This window comes from Sturnus vulgaris, chromosome Z (assembly GCF_052056855.1).
Source record: "Sturnus vulgaris isolate bStuVul1 chromosome Z, bStuVul1.hap1, whole genome shotgun sequence".
NCBI lineage: Eukaryota > Metazoa > Chordata > Aves > Passeriformes > Sturnidae > Sturnus > Sturnus vulgaris.
The window spans coordinates 45,041,639-45,068,107 of record NC_142283.1 but is presented as its reverse complement, the minus strand read 5'-3'; the positions used below and the strand labels follow the sequence as shown (position 1 = coordinate 45,068,107).

Genomic DNA, 26,469 nt, shown 5'->3' with positions numbered 1-26,469 from the left:
TTTCTTCTAACACCTAAATGTACTTTTCCTTTCACCTTTGGGCAAAAGTCAAGACTACAAAAATGAAAAAAATTACCTCATTGGATACATCTACAACCAAGTTATCGTCACTCTTGTCCCCATCACTGTCCTATTAAAAATAAATAAATATAGTGTTCATTTCAATTAGTGCAGTAAGACCCAGACAGAAAGACTACGCATCTACTCAAACATTTTTTGTTTTTCCCAAACAAGAAGCAAGCAGCCTTTCATTAAGTTATTAGCAATAGGGAGAACAATTAAAACAGAAACACAACACCTTTTGTCTGTTACAACAGTAAAACCCAAGTAAGGTAGAACTAGTTGAAAGATGGGGATCTCACCATCAAGTGCAAGATGGTCCAAAACCTCTCCTTATTACCATCAAAAATATTGTTATCATTACTCTTAAAAGAGAAAGGTACTCTGTTCACACACTAATTTTGCGTTAATTTAGAGAAAGTACTAATTGTGCAAACCTGGAAAAACACCAAAAAACAGATCTCAGGAAAATGGAACTTTTTGACATGTTTGAGGAATCCTCTTCCTTAATAGATAGATTATTGATAGATATGATAGATTTCCCCCCTTTTTTTCAGAAAGGCAAGTTTTGAAATCAAAAGTTCTGGGAAGAGAAATGCCAAGGCATTTCAACATTTCTGCCCAAGAAAAGCAAAATACTTGGACGTTCCTAAACAGAAATGTTCTACTGCAGCTCGTCAAGCTGCATTTTGACCATTTCACTTGGATCCATGTTCACCTGAGCTGCCTCCTAATGATTGCTGTTACTGTAGTGCCTCCTGGTCCCTCTCTCCAACAGAGGCCAGGATGCCCCAGCAGACACATTCTGATACACAGAGGTCTAGTGATTTCCACAGTACCACAAAGCACACAGAGTATTTCAATCAGAAGGTAAGTCTTTACTCAAAATCAAATAAAGAAATTAAGTGAACGTCAAAACTTTAAATTTTTGTGGGAACAAGTTTGACATTTCCAATAAAAAGTAGTTTCAGTTAAAAAGCTTCTACACAAACAAACCAGACATACAAGATTGCTCAACTGTCCTCCATCTCTTGCTTCCAAAGTATCTAAACCTTCACACGTAACACTAGATCCTTCCTCTCACTTTAGGCCACAATGCTTTAAAAAAACCAAAACGAAGCCAATCCACCCAAAACTAACCAAACAAAAAACCCCAATCCAACCAACCAACCAACCCCAAAAATCCAACAGAAAAAAACCCCTAACCAATGGGTAGGTTCAACTCTTCCCTTCTGTTAACAGGTGAATCTCGCTCCAAGAAATACCACAAACATGTTAGGGATCCAAGAGTGCCACTGGACACAGAATGGTCACTCTGTTTGCTGCTCAGGAAGCTATCCAACCAACAGGTGCAAACGAAGGACATGAAAGCTTTAGCTCCAGTTATCTGCCACCTCCTGAGAAGCATGAAACACGAAACACCCAGAGTGCTAGAACAGGTGGCAGGGTGTGGCAGGGTGTGGCAGGGTGTGGCAGGGTGTGGCAGGGTGTGGCAGGGTGTGGCAGGGTGTGGCAGGGTGTGGCAGGGTGTGGCAGGGTGTGGCAGGGTGTGGCAGGGTGTGGCAGGGTGTGGCAGGGTGTGGCAGGGTGTGGCAGGGTGTGGCAGATGGGACATCTGTTTGACAAAAACGCCCCTCTGGAGGAGGGCAAAATTAGTTGCAAAGCAATGTTTAAGTGAACTCCACTGACTTTGTCATCTTAACAAATAGAAATTTCCTGGGATTATCAAAGGCATCTTCTGTAGCTTCTACTAATATCAGAAGATTCTCCTTTCTAATAAAGTCACACACTGAAACTACATAGGTATTAATATGAAAATTAGTCAAAAGTTTAAAAGGGAAAAAAATTTCACTTGTCATACTTTTTCCAAAAGCTACAAGTCCTACAATGCATTTATTCCCCTTCTGACAAAAGCAGTATTTCCTTGTCCCTAAAAGGGATTCATCTAAAATGATCTCAAAATCAGCAGCTCTGTATTTGCTTAATTGGTGGACCATAAGAAAAAAAAAATCTTCAAGATTAGAATAAATCTGGAACTTCAAATATCCTTGCTTTGCTCCATTGCTTAATTTGATGCTGCCTTTAGCTGGAAAATCCATTTCAAACAAACAGCAATAGGAACATATTTAAAATGTGGATTAAAAACTGCTTCTACTGTTCAATAGTATCCTTTACATTTCTTTACGGTAGAAACACAAGAAAACCAGGTAAGTTAAGCTTTTTCTTCCGTTTTATATAAAGTGTAGCTTAAGAATGCTTAATCTCCAAATATTTAAAATGAAAAATGCCAATAGAGAATCAAACTCAAAGTTAAGGGAGTAACATGGAGAAGTTTGGCAAATCTTTTTGTAATCAAAACATTATTATTAGAAAGTGGTGGAAATACAACTTGTAAAACCTTAATAGCACTGAAATATCTAACAGCTGCTCAAATATATTATCCAAGTGGAAAGAAATTAAAATTACCCTCCAAATACTGAGAAAATAAAAAGGCCCCTAATTTTCTCTTGGGTTTCAGTAACAAAGAACTAATTAGTGAACTGAATCCCATAAACCAGACAATCTGCCACATTACTGCTATGTCAAAGTACAGTATGTCCTATTAGATTTAAATTTTGCTTTTCAGTACTCTCTCACACCAGTCCTAGTCTCTTAGGCCTGTACAAGTACTATCCTGTGTTTTGGCTGAGCATTTAGACTTGAAGTCGAAAGCCTATATGAACTTTCTGATGTTCACATCCATTGTTGTACTGAAGTGTCTCTTTGGAATAAAGAAACAAGCAAGCTAGTAAAAAACGCAGAACGCAAAACTCTGAACTTTCAACATTTCAATTTGCTTTCTGCTGAAATTGCCGTATCAGCCAAAACTAAACTTCAGTAAGTTGGTACAGCATGACAGCATATGTAATTTGTAATGGTAATTCAACCTCAGCACTGTAATAGATACTTATCATTAAAATTTACCAAACCCTTCTCAGTAACAAAATCCTCCATTTCAAACAAACATGCAGTTTCTAGAGCAGTCCAGAAAGAATGTCACTCAGACTCTGAAAAATGCCCCAGAGCACGTGTGAATCCCAAACAGCTACTCCTACTGAGGACTATTACTTCCCCATATCCCAAACTACTGAGTCACTTCTCTTCCCACTGTTTGAATCTTGTTCCTCTCTGCATATATATTCATGCACTACTTCAGCCAGAAGAAAGTTGCCTTGTGCTTCACAGCTCTTTTACTCCTTACAAGCACAGTATGTGCAAATAAATTAATCATTTCCTTGACACAGATTTGCTTACATAGTGGCTGGAATCCTTATCATCCACCTTTCTCTTTTTGATGTCATTGGCATATTCAGGGCCATTCCTGCGTTTATCTGTGCTTCGTAGACTGTCGGGGACCAACAGAGAATTACTCTGCAAAGACAAAAAACAAGGTCAATTAAAAAAGCTTTTTAAGATTCCTTCATATATTCTTAAAGATTCAAACTGATGTAGTAGATGCTTTAGAAATATGATATCTACTTAGTCTTTAATTCAATTTAATTCAAAACAAAGTCCTCCGGGCACACATGTACAGGTTCATGCATTATTCTAAGAAGCTTGGCTTTTCATTGTTGAACTTATCAAAAGTTTAGTTCACTTGTCAGTCACCATTTATTTAACAAATTAATTCAACTGATTTTATTGCTTAGGAGAAGAAGCAGGCTTGCAGTTTATTCATGAGCAAGTAACAGTGATTTTTTTTTTTTTTTTTAATATTCAGATTCCATGTAATAAAAGATATTTACTACACAATCTGATTGATCAGCCACTTTTAGAACATCATAAATTGATGAGGTTTTGGTATGTACACCTGCAGGTATGGACAGATAAATAGCAGCCTGCCTTTAATGCCTAAAATAACACATATTTGCTGAATACTGTTATGCAGTAATCAATTGTTAGGTGGAGCAAACTCCAATTGGATTCCTTCAACAAATGCATTGCAAACAAAGATCAAATATTTTTACTTCCAGCATAGCATTCACCACTAGTGTGAAATTAAGGCTGAAGTGTTGCTTAATCAGACTTGATCTGAAAAACTGAGGCCAACACACACACACAAAGACAAAAGAAAAGACTAATCTTTTCCTCAAACTACATGGACTGCTTTCATTCATGCTAAGTTATGCTAAGTACAAACTGTTGACCCAAAGAGCATTTTAGACATTTTTCAGTCACATGACAATTTGATATGCCTGTGATTCCTGATTCCCATCTCCATCTCAGTTCCAGCTAAAGCATTAAAATGTGTTACAATGAGTTCTTTTAAGTGCAGGATTAGCATATGCAAGAGGGCAATTTGTTCACTGATGTGTTAATGCTGTGAACAATACTGAATGGGTTGAGAAAAAAATCTCCTTTCACAAAGACCTGGTAAGCCTAGATCCTAAAAGCCAAGTACATGCTTAGATAAATAAATATAGGCTCACATAAATATATAAGCAAACATGCATTTACGTCCATACACTATCTCTCTCAAGAGAGAAGTCTAATACCAACACGTACTTCAGTGTAAGCCCTCAAAGGACGTATTTAGATCTACCCAAGAGACAGAGATATTTACTTGCAATATATCATAAACATATACAAATAGCCAGTGAACTGTGCACTGAATAGCTTCCCTTTTAAAACCTGGAGACATCCAAGGTAGTTTTGCTCAGACACAAATGTTTAGCCCTATGGAGAAGGACAAGGAAACAGGGTACATAAGGCAATCTGAATCCTCTTTTTCCTAATTCAGAAGCTGCACTTTAAAGCCAACTCTGAGCTCTTTTATTCATGACTATTCAAGCTAAACAAATGCCAAAGGGCTTACATAAAGCATATAGGAGGGTCTATTGAAATTCAGTATAAAGAAGCTCAAAATAAAGTCTTTACCGAAATGTTTTGTAGCTAAAAGGTGGGCTTGTTGGATCATTGAACTAATTGCCTTGACAAATACATTCGGAATTTAACCTCTTATCTCCTCCCAGATGCACACAAATTCAGGGATTCACTAGTATGAAAACCATTAAAACTCATTTTCAACATTTTAACGTTGAATCCATCATGTTTGTAGCAGTAGGAACATCTTAAGAAGCCGTAGAAACACCTTCAGAAAGCAAGGTGTCAATTCAAACTACACCAAAGATGTTTTCCTCTTAAGGAAGAAAGTCTTCTAGTTAAGAGATACGTATTTTTTTAAGTATTTTTAGTATGGAAAGTATTTTACTACTGAAGTGTTTAGATTAAAACAATTAAAGCAAATGCAGTAAAGAGTATAAAGTCAGCTCCTTGCTTCAATTTTCTAAAAAAAAAGTCTGATTACCAGAAAGAAGGCAAAGATGCAACGTCTGGAAAAAATTAGCAAACATATTATTTGCAGTTACAGCTTGCAAAACTTGACAACTTATAGGCGTAACTACAATAGCTGGTTTTTTTTCTTTTAAAATTTAGTCTACCCAGACAATACAAAACAATATTTTATACTGTTTGTTTTGTAGACTTTCAGAACTGTGAAACATAATGTAGGAAATCCTAGCTCCCACTGTGTCCTAAACACCAAACAAAGATTATTAGATTTGTTTTTGCTCCAAAAGACTGATGGTTTCTCACACAAACATGCAATTATATCACAAGCCTATCCTGCAATGTATGGTCATATTTACATCACCTTTCTATAACTTACCACATTAATTTAAACCACTGTTCTCTGTGATCAGAGCATCCATGCTAGAAGCTGTTGTAAAGCAGCTCATTTCCCAAGAGTTGCATCAGAAATTGCAAATAAGATTATGTTCTTTCTATGGCAAAAATCTATCAGTAAACTCAAAAATACAAAGTCTCTGTTTTATTTCCCAAAGAAAATTCTAACTGTGACTAAAATCAGGCAAAGAAAAAACAGCTTGAGACCAAATATGTGAGATATCATACAACAATGTGAAAATATTAATCTTTTAAAGTAGTGCAAGTGGCAAATCCAGAACACTGAAGAAGAAACTAAATAAATAAAAATACAAACAAGAACTGGTAAAGAGATGATAACGTAAGCTTTGGGCTATTGATATCTCTCTCTCTCATAATTTTAAGATTCATGGAACAGTGAGGATAGCATACTAAAAGCCATCTTTCCTCATTTCAGCTCTGGCAGAGTTTATACTTGCTGTATGTCTACTATCAAACAGGGCCAGTCAGAAGACAGAAGCAATAGCTTCACAATATTAGAGTCTCATTATCTTCTCTTTAGAAGAGTAATTTATTTAGTTCTCCTAACTAGGTCTGCTAACAACTGATTTATTTTCAAAAACAAGATGTGAATTTTTATTTTAGCTACATTTTTAAAAATAATTCTAGAGAAATTTTCATTTGAGATAAATCTTCAATAACAATCAGCTTATGCAAAAATGGCAAAAAGATATATACCTGCATAGTTTACATCCTAAAGAGAGAAACTACATGGCACCAATTTTTATTTTGTCTTAATTTCAACACATTAGATGACTAAGGATATTCCTTTCATACTTAAGAGTTCAGTTTATTAAGGATTGCCAATGCAACATTTGCAAATCATGAAACTCAGATCAGAGCAAGTGGTCAAAATCAGTTTTATGTGTTTTCCTTTTCTTTTGATCATTTGCTTTATACACATGAAGCCCTTTTCTTCAAATAAGTCCCTATAGAAAATAAAAACTTTACTGTAACACTGCTTCCTGTCAGAATTACCAGCCTGCATAAATGCTGTAAAACAGGCAATTTGTGGTCCTCAAGTAACTCTTCTGCCAGCAAAAGTTAAATACTGATACCACCAGAAGGCAAATGCAAAACAAAATCTTAGTCGTGATGCACAGAAGGAAGGTAGGTCCCCTACTAGGAATACAATGCACATTATTTAAATGCACCTCTTTGACTGCTCCCCACGGGATCCACTTCCAAACCTCAACTACCTGTGCTAGAGGTACAGGCTGAGAGCACACGGGATCTCATTTATCCCATTATCCCACTTACAACACAGCACAGACAATTCATACAGAGCAGTACACACAGAACTGACAACTGACTTTATGGTGATCATTACAGCAATTAAGTAAAAGTATTTACATTACAGCTGTGCACATGGTTCAACTACTACATCTGGTCCCAATTACGATCTTCTCCAGTGCTGGGCTCCTTAGCGCTCTCGCTCCCCTGTCCCCCAAAGACAGGCACATATCCACACACGTGGCTCTGTGCTTGGTCATTCCCTGCCTCACTGGACATCCGTGCCAAGGACAGCCACCACAGCCAGTTACCACAGCTCACAATTTGGGCTTGCCTGCTTTGCTCAGTAGAGTCTCTGTGTTTATTTTATCCAGCCGTGCACGGGACATCTGCCCTGCTGCTGCAGTACACACGAGTGCTATCCACAGATATGCACAAACAGACAGGAACAGGTGCAATTCCTTGATGAGTAGGCAAAACAGGATCAAGTCTAACAACTACACCCAAAACATCAGCTGTTCTTTGTTAGGACTCACTGACGGGAATACAGCAGATGCTGGAAGATGGACTTTAGTATCCCCCAGACAGGCAAAAGAAGATTGCACTCAAAGCTATTCTACTCCAGAATCATTAACTTCAATTTGTTCAATATGCTTATTGCAAACATGCACGTCAAGAATCCAAAAGCTGACTTGTGAAGTCAGTAGGCTTTGTGCAAAATTACTCCTGATGGAAAGCTACTTGACTTCACCTTCTTTTGAAGCAGCTTTTTAAGTTATATTGGTTTTACAATAAGAAGACATTAACAAGGAATACGTTGATTTCAGTATTTTCGAGCTACTGTTTGTTAAAACCAAGGTATCCATAAAAATTTTTACCAGACCACCTCAATCCCATTGTCCTTTGTCATCAACCTTATGCTGCCTTCTATCAGCTACAAATTGCAACATAGCAACCCACAGCTCTTACATATAAGCAACCTCTGCAGTAGTCTGGAGCCATTCTTTTTTCAAAAAGTCCAAGGAACATACTTGTGTTATACTGATCCGTGCCCTAAACTTCCATTGAACAACTTTCATGAATTTCCTCCTCCCATCAAAAGAATTAAAAACACAAAATAAAAGCAGCTTGCACATAATATTTTCCAAAAAGTAGCACTCAGTTGTTCATGCCCCCTTCTGCAAGACTGGGAGATGAAGAATAGGATAGAGAGCTCAGGGCACAGAATAGCTTTCTGCTGTAGGAAAAGAGCATTTGCTTTACAAAACAATAGCAACATTTATGCTCAACAATGAAGGCAAAAAAAATGTCCAGGAAAATTTATGAATACTTCCTAAGTCTTAGAAAATAAACTCAGTGTTTTGTTTTTCATGAGGACAAAAGATAAACACCAACTAATATAAATCCTAAGGACACAATGAAGTAAGATTTCACTGTCTGAAAATCACTATTGCCACAACAGACTGCATCAACATTTGCATTTCTGTGCTGTCCAAACGGGGTACTAGAACAGTGGAAAGACAAGTGATAAATGAACACCTTCAACAAGCTTGAAGAATACTGCAAGTATGTTTCCTACAGAAAATAATGAGGACATCAAAGTTCTTTCATATTGATAAGTCTCAAAGCTTTCAGTTTCGGTTGCAAAATTTGTTTTCTTTGCCTGGCTTCCCTACCTGCAGCCAGAATTTGCCATATTAGAAGGGATGCCTGCATTTACACAATAACACGACCCAGTCTGGGATGGTCAGAGCCAGCTAAAACCCACCTGTCATTACCCACACAGGCACACAATTTAAATCTGATAAAACAGTTTTAGCATTCGTGTAGTAAGTATATCATTATTACTAACTTATATGTTAGATATTATACAAACATGCATTTACAAAAAACTTTTGTTCACTTTACTTTCTGGAACTTGAGCTAATATATATAAGAAAAATGTAGCCCTTGCTATTTAGAAAAGCAGTTAAACTGACCAAAATAAAAAAATAATGAAACCATGTCTTTATATTAATTTATAAATTCAACAATTTCGGTGTATTTCTAAACATACAATACATAAAAGCCTGTGAGTGCTTATTTATTGAAGACGTCAAAAAAATAAATCCAAATCTAATTTAAAAATTAATATGTTCCAATCTGTCATAATGTTGTTTAACTCAATGTTATGTCACAAAAACTCAATTTAAAACCCCGTAGACAACCACTAAATTTTAACTTTTCAAACTTCAATATTTCAAGCTATTAGCTTCTACTGATAGTGCTCGAAGGTCATGCTAGACATATTTGATGGAAATCATACTGCAAAACTGCACAGTAATACCAAACATCATGGTGAATTTAGGCAACTTACAAACAGCATGGGGTTTGGTGTCTTGGATGATGAAAGCATGCCTGTCAGGATTTTTAGCAGCACCATTACTTTTAAAATGTTATTCTGAAAATCAGATTGATTTTATCTTGATGACCCAGAAATTATAAAGTGATTTCAACCACACATAACCAAACAGACATGCTGCTATTCCTTGTGTACTTGAGACCCATCACCTATTATCCTTAAAAAAATATTTTGCATTTTAAAAATTGCCTTAAAAATACAAGAGAATTAGAGAAGTTTGATAAGCCCATAATTCCCAGATGATCATTTTAGCCACAGAGTTGAACTTAACTATCTCTTGAATTATTCTTTCATTGAACATGTCCTTTACTGTTAAGTCATGATTTTGATGTAACACTGTATTTAAGCAATTTTAAGTTCAAGTTCACCTGTATTCAGCTATTAAAGTTTAAGTTAGCTATGCAGTATTATCCTACACTGAGACCAAAAAGAAACTAGACTGATCAGAGTGTAGTATCCAAAACTCCATATATCCATATGGCAAAATTCCTTTATGATATAAAGTCTCAGATTATTTAAAAGTTAATTACTGATAAACCCAGCATAAAAACAATCTGCTTCAGGTAATAAACAAGCAATCATCAGTTAGACATATGGACACAGAAGCAACTGCAGCATCAATTTTGCACAGTTTAAGCAAGTGATTCTGCAACTCTCTCCCACGACACAAAAGCCAGGTTTAATTTTTGATAGCTCTCCTTCCATAGGCAAGAACTATTCTCAGCTACAAGATGAACTCAGAGTCCAAATTTCATAACACTAAGCATCTGATTTAAAACTCAAATCCTTGACCAAATTCAATCATGGACAGGGCAGGGGAAGCTGGGACCAGGGCAAGGACAGGAAACATAACAACCAAATCAAAACACAGAGCCATCATTAGCCAGGGATTCCTGCAGTCAACTAACAGCACTCAAAGAAGGATGTCCCACACAGAGCAAAATGTCCTTAATAAGTCAGAGACTTCATAAAAACCCAGATTAAAATTATTTCTGCAGATACACTGTCATTAATAAAATTAAGCAAGCTGAAATGAATGCTTATTGCTTAGCAATCTAAAACCAAAAGACCGCTGCAAAAGATATGGGGTAGTCTCCAGTAAATAACTGTCAAGCAAGCCTTGTATATATATTAAATAAGCAGCAATAAGTAAGAAATTTAGAACTGCACAGATATCTGTCAAATAACTTTTCCTATTTCTTGCATTTTCTAATTGAGAAAAGGAACAAAACAAGAGTCTAAATTCACCTCTGACATAAACAAACAGAATAAACTTTGTTATTTGAATTGACATTAAGCTGCAGTGACCATCTCTAACAGATTAAAACAGCGATATCACGCAAAACAAAGCGGCAGGAAAAGCAGCAAGTAGTTCTTTAGAGGGCTTTTCAGAAAAGGCCAATTGTATTACAGCTTATGTCTACAGGGAAAAAAGTATTGCTGTAGGAGTAATACCTGAAGCACAAAATAAGCAGTAATGACATTAGTATGGCTTAAACAGATGCAGTTAAAAAACCTCCTAGGGCAAAGACCATCATGACACATTTAAAATTCTCACATTTAAATTTCTCACCTGTTCTCCAGCTCTAATTCCTGAAAATCCTAGAGATTAAAAATCTTAACTCTGGGCTAAAAATGCTGTATTTGCAATGTTCTTTTTGATTTGCAGCTACGTGCTCCCTTTCTGCCTCCAATGAGCAAAAGTTCAAGTTTATCTAAAAGCATTCTGTTCAGAAACAAAACTCCTTCACACAGTCCATCAAACACATGATCTGGTGTTCTGCATAAACCAAGAAGTATCTTAACAGAAAACATATACACCTTGTATCATGAAAATAACTAAAAGGAAGACAAAACAGACAAACAGTACAACATCAGATTATTACATTATTGGAAATGGAAACATTAGCAGGAATGTTGGTACTTACTGTGCCTGGCTCTCTGTCTGCTCCCGCAGTAACCAAGAAATGGACAGACATGCCCGTTCAGACACAGAGGCAAGAACAGAAATAAAAAAGGGGGGAAAAAATTAGAACACAAGCCACACAGTTTTAAAATGGCTTTTATTTATATAAGTCATTGCACATTCCTAATACAGTGATTTCCTGAAAATTACAGTATTTTGTAAACATGATTTACAGTTTAACCATACACAAAGCCTATTTTTATTTCATAACAGAATAAATTATTTTCTTTTCAAAAATTAGTCAAGTGCAATTTTGCCCAATATTTAACTAAGTACTAGAATTTAAGCTTATGAAACTAAAGTAACAGAGGCCATTACCTACATCTTTTGTCTGAACACATTCACTTAAAAATTTAACTTCTTGTTTCCCCTACCTTCCCACCCACCCATTTAACAACATTACTTTCTTTGAAAAAATCACCATTATGCAGTTTAACAATTATCCACCATTTGGTGCAGGCTGCTGCTATTACAACTAAGCATTTACCAGGATGTCGAAAAGCCCTGCAAAGTATAGAGCAGGTGACACCTAGTGATCCCCTTTAAAATATTGAAAAATTCCAAGCTGCATTCTGCTTCAGTGATTTATATGCAGACATTTTAAAGTTTGCCAACAGTTTTTTTTTCATTCTACGTAACTTGAATTCTTTAGAGATGCACATAATTTGCAGCAATGCGCAAATTTGATAATGTCCTAATCAGGCCTGCCATGCCTCTCACCTCTGTGGTGGTCTGCATCGTGATGCTTCTTGTCATCTTTTATTGCCAAGTGAGACTGCCCACCCAAAGCACTGGAGAGGGCAAGAAGGCCAGCGCTGCTTCCAAGTGGAGGGATTCCTGGAGGCTGAAGTCCTGATGGATGTGGCGTTAGAGGCACTGGAGGTCCGTGGCCATGGGAGAGATGCTGAGCCTGCAACTGCTGCTGCTGTTCCCAGTGGTATCATCATCCCCAGAAGAACAATGTGTAGCACATGGTTTGGGAAGGATAAGGCAGAATTTTGGTTAATTATTGAGAATCTGTAGTGAATTTTGACATTCATTTGTTTCTTCTTAATCCAGCCCCACCCCTTTAACCCACCATACTGTATACACTGCATTATACCATGCTGGTGGAGGACACCTCTGCTCATGTCCCAAAAAAGCTAGCTGGATACTTATTTTGCAGCCTAACGAGTAAGTTGTTTTGGACAGATACTGCCAGCCACAGCATCTCTAGCAACAAAGAACAGCAGCAGAAGAGGCAAACACCTTTCCCTTTCTAGACAAAGGCTTATCACTGCTCTACAAAAAAAAGTTTCAATGGCAAGATTGATTTAAACTCACATTTCTCTCTCTTACACCCCAATTTGGAAGCAGAAAGCACATTTCTATCCTGAACATTAAAAAAATGCAAAAGATATGCTGAATTTCATATTTAGTAAAGTCTAATTTGCATTTTATTCTAGCCAAGGTTTTTAGGGGAAAGAGGGGAAATTATTCATGACTTAATACTCTGTTTGGGAACTAGCTTTGAGCTGAAAATCCAGGTATTTCAGATAGCATGGAATTCTCAACAAGAAACATGGTATTAATGAATACCTCTTGCTTTAAAAGGAAGTTGAAAGATCAAAATCATAATGAGTGGACATAAAACCCTGTAACCAATCTGCTAAAATAATCTGTAAGCAATTTCAGAAACAGAGTTTTTACATTAAAATATCCTCCCCATAGTTTAAATATTAAGGTATTTTCTAGTTAAAACTTTCGTGGTTTTATTAATGTTCAGTATAACTACTGAACTCCTACACTTATTTCCCAGAACCCCATCCCAAGACATGCCTTGAGCTGTTTATAAAATTGTGCAGAAACAGAAGCTGACATTCAGGATCTCTGGAATGCACTTGCTAATTCTTCCACTTTCCTGCTATCCCAACTGTAATGTAGCAACCATTTACCTATATTTTGATACAGAAGACAATCTTTAAATTTACCACAATCCGTTTAGTCAATTCTATAAAGCCACACGTTTACCAAATCTTTCTCACACCACGTATCAGGAATTTATTTCTGAATGCTGCATAAAAAGCCATGCTGGTCTACGCTTCAAAACATATACACCTGATCACCACTCCTTTTAGTATGTTTAGAATACAAGGTGAAAGAGAAGAACTTCTTATTATTGTATTTTAATGTGTTTATAGCAACACAAAAGGCAACATTTTGAATGAAGCATTAGGAATTACTTTGATTTTAAGTAGTTAACACAGTAGACCACTTTCTAAAATACCAATCAATTGTTGCTAGTGAAGCTTTACTTAACTGAAGAACTATCAGTAAGGAGCACTGTAAGGTCTGACAGGACTGCAGAGGTTTAGGGGGGTTTGGGATTCTTTTGGATCCAGTCTCTAAAGAACAATAAAGCATCCCTCTTCATACAGACTTCAACAAGACTTTAGTAGTTTCCAGCATGTTTCCTCAAAAAAGTCATATAACCTGGAATTTTGGCAGCCTCTCTCAGAGATGGTAATTTAGTCATCTCCTTCCTCACTGACCACTTCAGCCAGGTCAGTCATCTGTGCTCTAGCTCTGAGGAAACATGAATCAGCAGGACTGTGCAGCACTGTTGGCATTGGTCTTACTTGTCCCCAGCTGCACTATCACCCCACATTATCAGATTTGGTGAGAAACTGCCTAAGATTAAAAAGCTATTTATTCCTTCCAAACTGGTTTCGTGGAGAAAAGCCCTCTGCCTTCTGCAACAATAAACTCAAACTAGCTTCTTTTGCAGTGTGACCAGGGGAAAGTCAAAACAGAGAACAGGAGTTAAATTTTTTCCATTCTTGTCCTTACCATTGGGTAAGTCTAGGAAGATAACCCTTACTCATCTCTCTCCTGCTTGGTTCAATTAGCAAACAAGCTAGCCCACTTGATTTCAGGAAGCATAGGTTAACGTTTTAAGAAATATTAGGGGCACATTACCAATCATTTCCCTGGTTCTGGTTTGTAGCCTACATACCATGCATTACGAAAGCCTAAGAAATGAGGAACGGATTAATGCTCTACAAAAGGTTCTGAAGCTCAGAGCGGGAGGGCTGTGTCCTGTTGCACACGGATTGCAGGGAGCAATGGGCAGGGTGTGGTGTGAGAGCTGCAAGTGCATGGCAAAGCTGCTCTGCACGTTTTTGCAGGTTTGCAAATGGCTACTTACAGGCATGGCACACAGAGATCTGTAAATACAGCACTATGTGAAACTGCCTTGAGACTGAAATCCTGATCGTGGTCTTCTAAGCCACCAAAGTTATGTCATGATTTCATGTTTATTATCTGATGTTCTTTGCTGTTTAGGACTTTAATATACTGATTTATTGTTCGAATGTTATTTATTCATAATTGGTTTCAAGTTCTCGCTAAAAGACAAGCGATCACCCATAACAATGATTTTATCCAGAAGTTCATATTCTTTTTATTTAAACACCTTAATTTTAAAAAGCATATCGTATTATCTTTGTGGAGGGAAAAAAAGGAATATGTGCTGCACACAAAGAAAGAAATTAAAGACCAGGGAGAGGGATAACAGCAATGTTCACCAGATGCATTTAGTAACTAAACATTTGCCATAGTAGATCCTACAAACAATTATGTTATGCATATAATCACTTTCCCATCACTTCAAAGACACTAATGCCTGCTCTGTAACCTTTTAAGAGCTTAGCAGCAGCGAGATATAAAACGGAGTAGGTTGGCAGCAGTATCATGGTCTACTAGGCATGTTCATTAGCAGTTAATTAAAATCTAGACATCTGCCATAAGAAATGTGTTCAAAAAAGGATGAGTAACAGGTCTGTCTTAGTACCAATTATTATCATTACTTGCAGAGCAAAGGCTGTGTCCACTTTCAGAGGAAAGTGGGAAGGTAGAGAACAGTGCAATGATGCATACTTAAGTGACTGCACTTAAGATAATTAGCCACAGCACTGATTTTAAAAATACCAGTAGTTCACCCACCATTTTGTTGCAAACCCAGAAGTTCTTCATATTCACAAAGGGAGAAAAGGAATTATAAACTCATATTACTATACTCTTTAGATGTGGGTTTTATTGCCTCAGATTTTTCTTTCCCAGCGTCTCCATAACCAAACCCTAAAGACCTAAAACTCGGCATATAAAAAACAGCATTAGTATCACCGAACAAGAACCTCCTAACAATGTTTAAAGGTAGTACAGCTTTTTATCTCCACATTGTCTAGCTATGAAGAGATCTTTAATCAGGACTTTAAATGTGAAATTACATTTTCAATCTCTGGCAAAGACTTCCAAAGACAGAGTTAGTATGTCTTTGTGAAACAGAGTTCCTATAATTAAACAGTGACAGGTCTCCCTTAGGCTCCTTGCTCATAAGGATAGAGAACAAGCTCTTACAACCTCACTCCTCACCTTAAAGCAGCTCTGTTGATTTAACTCTGTTTTTTGATGAAAATCAAACACCTGATTTTACTTTAAAACCTTTTTCACTTAAATATATGATTTTTAATCCTTGTCATTAAGCACTTAGAGCATTCTTCTATTCTTAAATAGATGTATGATGCACTCTTCTGTATCTCTTGAAAAGCACCGAATTAAAAATTCAGATGTGATTGTAAATGAACAGTGGAAAAAAGGCTATGCTTTGTCCCAAAATACAATAGCTGTCTTCTGTGCTTTTCTAAATAAACACAGAAATTTTTTTCCAAAATCTTATCAGTACTAGCATCAGTAATACTATCAACAGTTAGCTGTTGATGATGATGAACAGATGCCCAAGCTCCACAGAGGCGTTCTGAAGAAATATCTAGAAAACATAAGTCATTTAGAGACCTAAAATGTAAAGGATGGTATTTCATGGCAATTTCTGTAAAATAGAAGAAATGCAATTTTGTTCAAATCAAGCAGACAGAAAGACGTGAGACAAAAACACACATTGCTGTGTTCAGTTTCATTATCACATTCACTTCCTTTCCAAAGGGACATCTTCCAGTTTTTCATTTGCTTCCTTGAATTTCATAAGGAAGTGATAGCGTGCATCAAATATCTGTGGCCAACAAACACAAGAGGGCCACTATCTGAGCACATACAGGGAGTTGATCATGGAATAACCTTTTCCCTCAGTGTTTAGAAATATTCTTAAAAGCAGTATTGCAAATACAACCTTTCAAAAAAGGAAGTAACTCTTGACTATGCTCCTGTCACATCCCATTTTTTCCCTCATCCTAAAAAAACCAAAATCCCTGCATGCAAAACCCACAGTACCATCAGTCAAATTTGGCAGAAGCAGACTCAGTAGACACTCTAAGCCGTTAATTAATACTTACATTTAAATTTCTGTAACTACTTTCCAAACAGTATTTCAGATACAGGCAAGAACTTCAGGACAACAATCGCTTGGAAGAATATATTCACATTCTTCTACAAAAGTGACTGTATCCATGGAAGAATAAAAGATATCATCTATTTAAGACTTCTGGCATGTCTTTGATATGGCCCCTCACAAAATTCTTGCCACTCCAAGAAATAGTGCATTGAGGGATGGGTTATTACATGGATGAGGAACTAGATGGATGAATGCATGTGAAGAGTCAATGAAACTTAACCCAAAGAGCCAATGGCTTCACACCTTTGTGGAGAGCAGTAACTAATGAGTGGTGTCTCTCAGGAGTGCAAACACTACTCAACATCTTCATCAATAACACAGGTAATGTGACTGACTGTGCCCTCTGCAAGTGTGCAGATGACACCAAGCTGTGCAGTGCAATTGATTCACTTAAGGGAAGGGGTGACACAGAGATGGACTTTGACAAGTCCGAGAAGTGGGACCATCTCATGAGGTTTCAAGGCCAAATGCAATGTCTGGCACCTGACCTGAGACAATTCCTAGACTCGGGGATGAAGGGCTTGGGAATGGCCCTGCTGAAAAGGATTGGCAGGTATTAGAAGATAAATCATTGGATTATTTCATCTGCAGCCCAGAAAGTCAACTGCATCATGGGCTGCATTAAAAGAATTTAGCCAGCAGGTCAAAGGAAGTGATTTGTCCCTCTTCTTCTCTCTACATCATGAGATACTTACTGAAGTACCATGCCCTGCTCTGGAGTCCAGAGTGCAAAAAAGACATTAACCTGCAGGTTCAGAGAAGACCCACAAAAATTATCCGAGAGGGTTAAAACAACTTTCCTAATTAAAAGATACAAGGTTGGGATTGTTCAGCCTGAAGGCTCCAGGGATACCTTACTGTGCTCTTTATATACCTAGTGAGTCTCTAAGAAAATGAAGAGACTTTTTACCAGGACTGTAGCTACAGAGCAGGAGGCTGTGGCTTTACACTGAAAGATGGAAAATTTACATTGGACTCAATGACAAAACTTTTTATGTTGTGGGTGATGAGACACTGGATGCCCCATCCCTGGAAGTGCTCAAAGTCAGACTGGATGGGATTTTGAGCAATCTGTCTTGTGGATGGTGTCTCTGCCCATGGCAGAGTGGTTGGGTTTCATCTTTAAATGCTTCTTTCAATCCAAACCTTTGTATCATAGGTAAAGAGATTTATTCATTAAATACCAAATATATACTGCTTACTGCTCCATTTCCCAATTTTGCTTTGGCAGCAGCTGTCATGTTTCCTTCTTGATGCTTCTACATTTTCTTTTTACTTGATAATATCACCACACAATGTGTGTTAATAACTCCCAAAAGACACTTCCTTCTGACCTATTTCAACCCTAATCTTCAGTACCACTGCAGAAATTTACAAAACTTAAGGTCTGAGTTTGCTTTCTTTTGCTGACAGTACACAACTCTGCAGAGTGGCTGATACACCAGACAGCTATGATAACATTCACAGAGAATTCAACAGGCTGGAAAAAAAAACGCACTCACAGGAATCTCACGACATCCAACAAGGGCAAGTGCAATATCCTACACCAGGAGGAACAATCCCAGAAATTCATAAATGTTAGGGTCCAAACAGCTAGAAAGCAGCTTTGCAGAAAAGGTCCTTCCATACCAAATTGTGCATGAGCCAGCAGCAATGTTCCCTTGTGGAAAAGCAGGTGAATGGCATCCTGGGCTGCATTAGACAAAGTATTGCCAGCAGGTCGAGGGAGGGTATCCTTCTTCTCTACTTAGCACTGTTGAAACTACAGTTGGATTATTCTGTCCTGTTCTGGGTTTCTCCTTACAAGAGACATGAACAAAAGAGAACATCCAACAATATGTCTAGAGAAGGCTAAATAGTCCCAGGTCTCTCAGCCCCTCCTCATATGACACACCATAGTCCCTTACCTTTATAGTTCATCACTGTATGGCCCAATGACAAGACAAGAGGCAATGGGTGCAGACTAAATCATGGGAAGTTCGTTGTGAACATTCGAACACACTCGTTTTTGACTGAGCCCTTGCACAACAAGCTACCCAGGGAGCTTTGGAGTTTCCATCCTTGAACAGACCCGAAAGCTGTATGGACATGGTCCTGCATAACTGGCCCTAGGTGGTTCTGTTTGAGCAGGGGCAAGTAGATCAGATGACCTCCAGTGGTCACTTCCAACATTACCAATTTCATAGTTTGCAAACTGCAGAATCACAGAATGCCTGAGGCTTTGAGGGACCACAGGAGGACATCTGGTCCAACCTCCCTGCTCAAGTCAGGTCATCCCAGAGCACACAGGACTGTGTCCAGATGCTTCTTGAGTATCTCCTGTGAGGGAGGCTCTACAACCTTTCTGGACAATCTGTTCTAGCACTGGGTCACCCACAAAGTAAAGAAGTTCAGTCTCATATTCAAATGGAACTTCCCGTGCATTGCTTTGTGCTCGTTGCCTTTTGTCCTATTGCTCGCCTCCACCAAGCAGAGCCTGGATCCACCCTCTGGACACCCTCCCTTCAGATACTGATAGACATTGGTGAGGACTCCTCTCAACCATCTCCTCTCGAGCCTGAAGAGGCCAAGTCTGAAAGCCTTTCCTCATAAGTGAAGTGCTCCAGTTCCTTAATCATCTTTGTAGCCCCCCTGCTAGGGACAGGCCTGCCACTAGACCATGTGCCAATTCTTACTGATTAGTGTTGTCTCCCTGTTAAAACAAGTTTTAGAAAAATGAGTCAGGTACTTCTATAATTAACTACTTCCTTTGAAATATTTATTTTGGTCAAATTAGTTTCCTTGTTTCCTCGTCTTCTAAATCCTTTATTCTAACAGGAAGAAAGCCACACTCTACGACAGTAAACAAACTTTAAAGTGCCCACCACTGCATGTCTAGCTAATGAGCCAAGAATGTGGGTTTGTAGAAGTTGTTTGAAAACTATCCTTATGTGAACAAGCCACAGTTCCCAATGTGAGAAGAGAATGTCCCTTCAGAAACAAAGAATAGTGTCTTTAGCAAGTCTCCTCCATCCATAAACCACATGAAATGTCATTGTACTACAGAAATTTAAGTCCATAAAAGGACAACATTGGCAAAAGCTATTCAAAGCCGTATATTTCACACATACAGAATTTGTGTGGCAGTGGCATGATTATTTAAAGGCCCGACTGTCTCATGGGTAAAATCTTGTTTCTTTTTCATGCTTTATTAAAGGACATGTATAGGGTAGTGTCTTTGGGTCTTCACATTGATTTTTTCACTCCCACAAAAAGCAAATGAAACCCCACAACTTTACTGCCAAGAGAATTTATGTCAGAAAAAAGCAAATATCCAAGAAGATAAGTTAACTCAAGTTTGTTAGATTTCTGAACAGAAAGCTCTTCAAAGGTTTTCCCATTTCCTGTTTTCGCTTGTTCTGACAATGCAAACCACACTAATAAGTATCAATTGCACAACAACATTTTTAAGCAGGAAAGGGTTGCATAAGTTGCCTCTCATGAAACAGACAACTGATGCTATACTGGGATAAAGGCAGTTTGCCACACACATTCCCCAAACAGTCCTTTTTTCACAAATAATTTCAGCTCTAAGGTAACTGAAATAAAACAGTAAAGTTTTATTTCACTGCTCCACTGATAGAGTGATAAGGACAGTAAGCCCTTGCATCACTTTAACTATTAAAATAAAAAAATAAGATACTGAAAGTCCAGCAACATGCTCAAAGTAATCCATGAAGCTACTTCAAGACAACATGAAGCCTAGCTGGAAGCCTGCACCAAGGTTCAAAATAACCCCAGTATTGCTTAACTTGTTCATCAGTGACTCAAAGAGACAGGTGCCTCCTCAGCAGGTCACTGATGACACAAAGCTGGGAGCAGTGGCCAGTACCCCAGAGTGCAGCCTTTCAGAAGGGCCTCAAAAAGATGAGAGATGGGCAGACAAGAACCTACTGAAATTCAACAAGGGCAAATGCAGGGTCCTGAACTGGGAAGGAACAACCCCAGGCACCAGCACAGGCTGAGGTTGATGTGTTAGAAAGCAGGTCTATGGAGAAGGACCTGGGGTTCCTGATGGACAGCAAGCTGCCCATGAGCCACCAGTGTGTCCTGGTGGCCAAGAAAGCCAATGGTGTTTTGGGTGTGTGTTTTGGGGTGCATTAGTGAGAGCAGTACCAGCAAAGCAAGCCTTCTACTAGCAGGACTCCTTCCCCTCTACTCAGTTGTAGTGAAGCCTAATGAAGTTATTATGGTGATTAGGGAAATGGACCACCTCTCATAAGAGGAAAGGCTGAGAGACCTGGGCCTGTTCAGCCTCTAGAAGAGATGGCAGATGGGTGCTCATCATTGTGTGTGAGTATCTGAAGGGAGAGAAGATGATGGAGGCTCTCCTTGGTGGAGCTGAGCAATGGAACAAGATGCAGTGAGCACAAACTGATGCACAGGAAGCTCCACCTGGACATAAGGAAGAACTTCTTTACCATGCAGGGGACCGAGCACTGGCACAGGTTGCCAAGAAAGGTTTTGGAGTCTCCCTCAAGGGAGATATTCAAGAACCATCTGGACACAATCCTGTGCCATGTGCTCGTGTGCTCTGGGATGACCTGGCTTGAGCAGGGAGGTGGGACCAGATGTCCCCCTGTGGTGTCTTCAAACCATACCATTCTTTGATTCCGATTCTGTACATGCAATCTTCGGCCTGCATTCTGAAATATTTCCTACTTTTATGAGAAATTTTGAATTTTTTCGATGTGAAGGAAAAGAAAAGAATTTGCAACACCAGAAAGGCTTGGGCTGCTCTTAATTACATAGCCAGTACCACTACACACACAGTACTTTTGCTGAATCACGAGATCTCACTCCTAAATTTTAATACAGTAGCTTTACACCTACAGAACTAAGAAACAAGTCTTCAGTGCTTCCCAATTTAATTTAAAAAGCATTTAAAAAATAATATATAAGGATAACTTCTTAACCATTGATTAGTTTCCACATTACACCACTGAACATCCCAAGGAAGAAAGGATTCTTATCTTCCCTTAGTACAAATCTGAGCAGCAACTCTTTCTTCGCTGTGCCCTCCTGTCTTACTGTAAACAGGTAAGTTTCACTGCCTTTCCTTTTGGCATCTTCAAGGGCAAGCCCAGGCAGCAGAATTAAAATGATAAGAGATAATACACTTCAGATCACTTTTATAAACAGTAAATGACAGGTGTGGGTGACCCCACCCAAATGATTCGCCACCGCACCCAGTGAATAAGCCCATCAGCTGTTTTCCGCTAAAGTGATCAGCAATTAACTATTTAACAAATTTTTAGCGATAATTCTTAAATGGCAGGATTTCCCATTGTCATAGAGGGAATAATTACATAGCACTGCCAGTAGGATTGGCATTTTCACCAGAGTAGGTCTGCACTAGCAGCCTCTCCACACTGAGGAGCCTCTGTGGATCATCCCACCACATGCAGGCAGAGCCCTGCAGTGAGGATGCAGGGCATCACCAGCAGATGGAATTCTTCCAGTTCGGTGACATCTTCTCCCCAAGGCACATTAACACTCCTCTACTATAGCTGCACCCACACAAAGGCTTTTGTCCACAGAAAAGGGATTTCTTCCTTCCTCTGTGCTTTTAGGCAATGCAAATCAACCTAAAACTCTGTAGGTTGTAGCACGGGCAGACCCACTGAAGCAAGAGTACACAACAAGCAGCCCACAAACTAAAGTCCTTTTGCTAGTATAACCTTTCATGTATGTACTAGCCCATCACATTCTATATGATATATACACAATATTTTACATCTTAATATATCAGTAATATATCGTTACATATGACATACATATACTGTTCTGTGTATGTTACACATATATCGACTGTTTATACTTCTACGTAAAAAGTATCAGTCTTCAGTGTGTTTGTACATATAAAAACCTGTATTACAGGGCTCGCTTAAGACCAACTCCTGTCTCAAACACTCCACAGCAAAAAAAAGACAACCAAAAAAGCCAAATAGAAATTAATCAGAAGACCATGTTTTTAAGGGCCCTGGTATTAATTATTTTTCTTGTTTTTAACTTAGATAAAATCATGTTGTTTTTTCTTTTCTTTTCTTAGGCTAAATTCTGAAGAAATAAGGGATAAACAGCAAAGCTGAAGGCAACCAGGAGAAAAGGACCTCCACAATGGAAGAGCCAGACAAGCCTTTGTAAAAAAAGATGCCACAGGACAGGAAGAGTAGAGTCAGAGCCGCCACAGAAAAAATTATCCTTGCTCAGGAAAACGATCAAGTCTCCACCAAAGGACTTCCCAGACTCCAAAATAAAGTAACAAATTCAGAACCACAGTCTGAAAGTCACAGAAGAAGACATTAAAATCTCCTGGTCCAGACAAGACAAAGGCTGGTTTTCTGAAACCATTCACATTCCTCTGTCACTGTCAGTCTAAGTCAGTTCAAGAACAAAGCTTTTCTTTAATTTTAGACAAGTACATATTGCCTTCTCTGAAGGCTCAGATGCAAGCCTGAAGTCTCTAGAATGAAGCTGTCAGCACACACTGCTTCTGCTCTGCAGAAACTGCCAGCACATTTCATTTCTGCGGCAACCATAAATTCCTGCTATTACTCACCTTCTAACCTCAAATCTATGTATTTGCCTTTTTAGCTACTGTTAGCATACCACCACCATCCAACAACACTTCAAAAGCATGCTCCTACTGCACAGCTGCCAAAAACAACTAGTTCAAGCATGCACCAATTTGGAAATGACTTACAGATCTTACTCTAGAGGGTTTTATTACTGACGTATGATTATCTTAAAAACTATTTATTTTCCTTCCAGGCTCTTTTAGTCTCCTGAAGTTTAACTCTTGCTGAACATGACAGAAATTAAGTAACAAGGTCTTTTGGTAAATTAAAATACAGAAGTTAAATAGAGGATTTGAAATTATACTCACTACTCTTTTGTCCCAGGTACTTAGTACTAACTACAAAAACACTTCAGAGACACCTGAAAATGAAAAATATGACAGTCATAGGAAAAGTACTACACCAATCTTTATTTCGTATTCCAAGCCAAGACCAGAATCTTTTATGTCTTCTCTACGTTCAGTAATGACTTCGACACACCAAACAACAATTACTTCTGAACATGCATTTAAGCACTTCTGCAAATTCTTGCTTTTACTTCCTCACTACCACTGCTTGTAAGTACTCAATCTGAAGAGCCAGTTAGCCAGCACCTTTACAAATAGTACTACATACTGTTTCAGACAGGTGAGTACTAATTTCAGGCAATTAACTCTTGTACAAGATAGCAACCTTGGCAGCTCAGCAAGTACTCTGAAAAATTCAAAAAGCGCAGTTACTAGATTACAAATTCTGCAACTGGAACAAACGTGCACGCATATTGAAGAGTTACAAAAATATGCTGTACTATGTACTGTGCAAGAGTAAGGAAAGCAAGCTTATTGTCCAGTCCTCCCAAACAGTCGCTATCTCAAGTCTGTTTTGCTCTTCCTCCATGAAAAGCACAGCAAGTAGGTTGCTGTTTTCTTGCACATTTCCCATGTTTAATATTTACAGTACTCGTGTCCCACGATATCTTCTTCCACCTGCATCTTCCTCTGCACTTTCCTACTCTCAGTGATTCCACTGGTGACACTGGCACCTAGTTAGAGGCACATTTTGCCTGTGCAGTCCACACCACTCCTATGTAAGCAGTGGCAATTAGTTAACCTCCCTTTATCAGTGTTTCCTCCTCAAAAACTGTATGGTTCATTCTTTGCACCACTTTTACTGCCAAGTAGGCCAACCTGCAGCTCTGCATCATTCAACATACTAACTTCCAACAACTTTCTCCACTCCTACTCACACTGGGATCAGACAACTCCATGAACATAACCATCCTTCGTCCTTTCTCAACTAACTTCTTTACATTTCATTTCTCCTCATATGCAGTCCAAGCTGAATTTTTCTTTTGTCTGCACCAATTAATTCACCTCTCCCACCCAAATCCTTCCTCCTCCAAACCTATCATATTTCTAGGTACTTTCCAGACAAGTACTGAAGGTTACATCACATTTTATCTCTAGCCTACTGACTCTTTATCTACTCCAATTCCCCCACATGTCTCAGTAAGTATGAAAGCAAAGCAAACATTTGTGAGAGAAAAATTATGTACATCTCTTCATTTTGTCTCCTTTTACTTAATAACTTCGTTTTTATGAATATTATCCACTTTATCACCATCTTCAAACAAGGTAAGCTATTCTGACTATACACTTGAATCAGGAGAGGTGAGTTGAATCACCTTCTAGGGGAAGTAATACTTTCCTCTAGGATTAAATAACTTGCCCTCTGTGCCAATTACATATATGAACACACACATACTGCTCCAACCACATTTTGCAAATTCTTGCTTTCAACTGCACCATTCCAGCATTTCTATCCAGCTTCAGTCCCTTATATTGCACCAAAACCATTCTTTCTAAACCAGTCTAAAAAAAAGAATAATTTTGAGCCAAGTACACAAAATGAATCAATCAACCCCTCAATATAAAATCCTTCTATCTAACCCTTCCTGAAATCACATTCCAATTAGAATTTCTTTTGTTCACTATTATCGCATAAACGTTTTTCCAAACTTTCCATTCACCTCTGATACAAAACAGACCATCTATAGATGGTCTACAACATTCCAAGTGTACACACTATATCCCCAACACCCACTCAGGAAAAAGGAATCTAGCAAGAGGTTCCAACTCACATTTGGTAGCTCACATGTTATAAGAATCCATCTTCTCTCTGCATTCACAGTTGCAGCTGCATATCTTCAGGTTTTAGCACTATTTACTAATATTTTTGTTCAACTGTCATACTTGCACTCCTTTCCTTGAAAGCTCTTAGGTTTCACAGATTTGTAACTATATTTCTAGCTGTCAGAGGTCTCACCTTTAACTTGTAGTTTAGATAGTAGATCTTGGTGAGATCCACCTGAAGTTCTTTTGTTGTTCTTTTTGGGCAAGATCCAAGGTAAAGCTTTTTCCATCCACATGAAGCCTTGCAAGACAAGGGAGATCTGGCCTGCAATTCAATTCTGTGCAACTTCTGAATGTAATTTTGCCCTCTCCAGAATGAGTGGGAATACCTTCTTCTGCAGAAAACTGTCTTGTTTAGATACTACCTTCCTCTAGATTGCTGCACCAAGATTCTTCATTTCCCATCAGTCCACAGAGAGTGGGTATGTGGGCTGGGGTGTTAAGAGGAAACCAAGTTTGGTTAACACCATTCTTTCATATTTTGCACACCTTCTCCCAGATTTTCTCTTTTGAGTAGGTCAAGCTACCAGCACACATCAATATCACTTCCTTATTTTTCCTCCAAGCTTAATAGCACCAACAGCAAAAATCTGACCATTATTTTGAGAATACTGACTATCATGCTGACAAATACCCTCTTCCCTTGTTATCTACTTTAAACTGGTAAACTAAGTCGGGAACCTTTGTATTCTAAAAGTTGCTACCATGAATCCTAGGATAACATTAAGGTTTCTATGTGTTCTAAAATATGAAGAATAGCCCAGTATGTCGCTACACAATAGAGCTCCTGTTGCCAGAGTTCAGTAATTTAGACTTGGGGTTACGGAGTTTATGTTAAAAGTGAGGAGGAGAGTGTCTTGTGCTCACTA

At 38.4% G+C, this 26,469-nt stretch overlaps 1 protein-coding gene across 5 annotated transcripts in view; it reads right to left on the bottom strand.

Moving 5' to 3' along the window:
* The window catches only part of LOC106860820 (transducin-like enhancer protein 1), an 83,525-nt gene that overhangs the window by 28,825 nt on the left and 28,231 nt on the right, over window positions 1-26,469 (bottom strand). For 2 of the 5 annotated variants that reach the window (XM_088157396.1, XM_088157398.1), the window contains exons 7-10: window positions 12,144-12,348; window positions 11,386-11,402; window positions 3,355-3,471; window positions 77-130 (exon numbers count right to left, since the gene is read on the bottom strand). In XM_088157396.1, the coding sequence (XP_088013522.1) occupies window positions 77-130; window positions 3,355-3,471; window positions 11,386-11,402; window positions 12,144-12,348 (393 nt within the window). The remainder of the gene's footprint in view (window positions 1-76; window positions 131-3,354; window positions 3,472-11,385; window positions 11,403-12,143; window positions 12,349-26,469) is intronic. The other 3 variants (XM_088157397.1, XM_088157399.1, XM_088157400.1) reach the window with 2 other exon arrangements.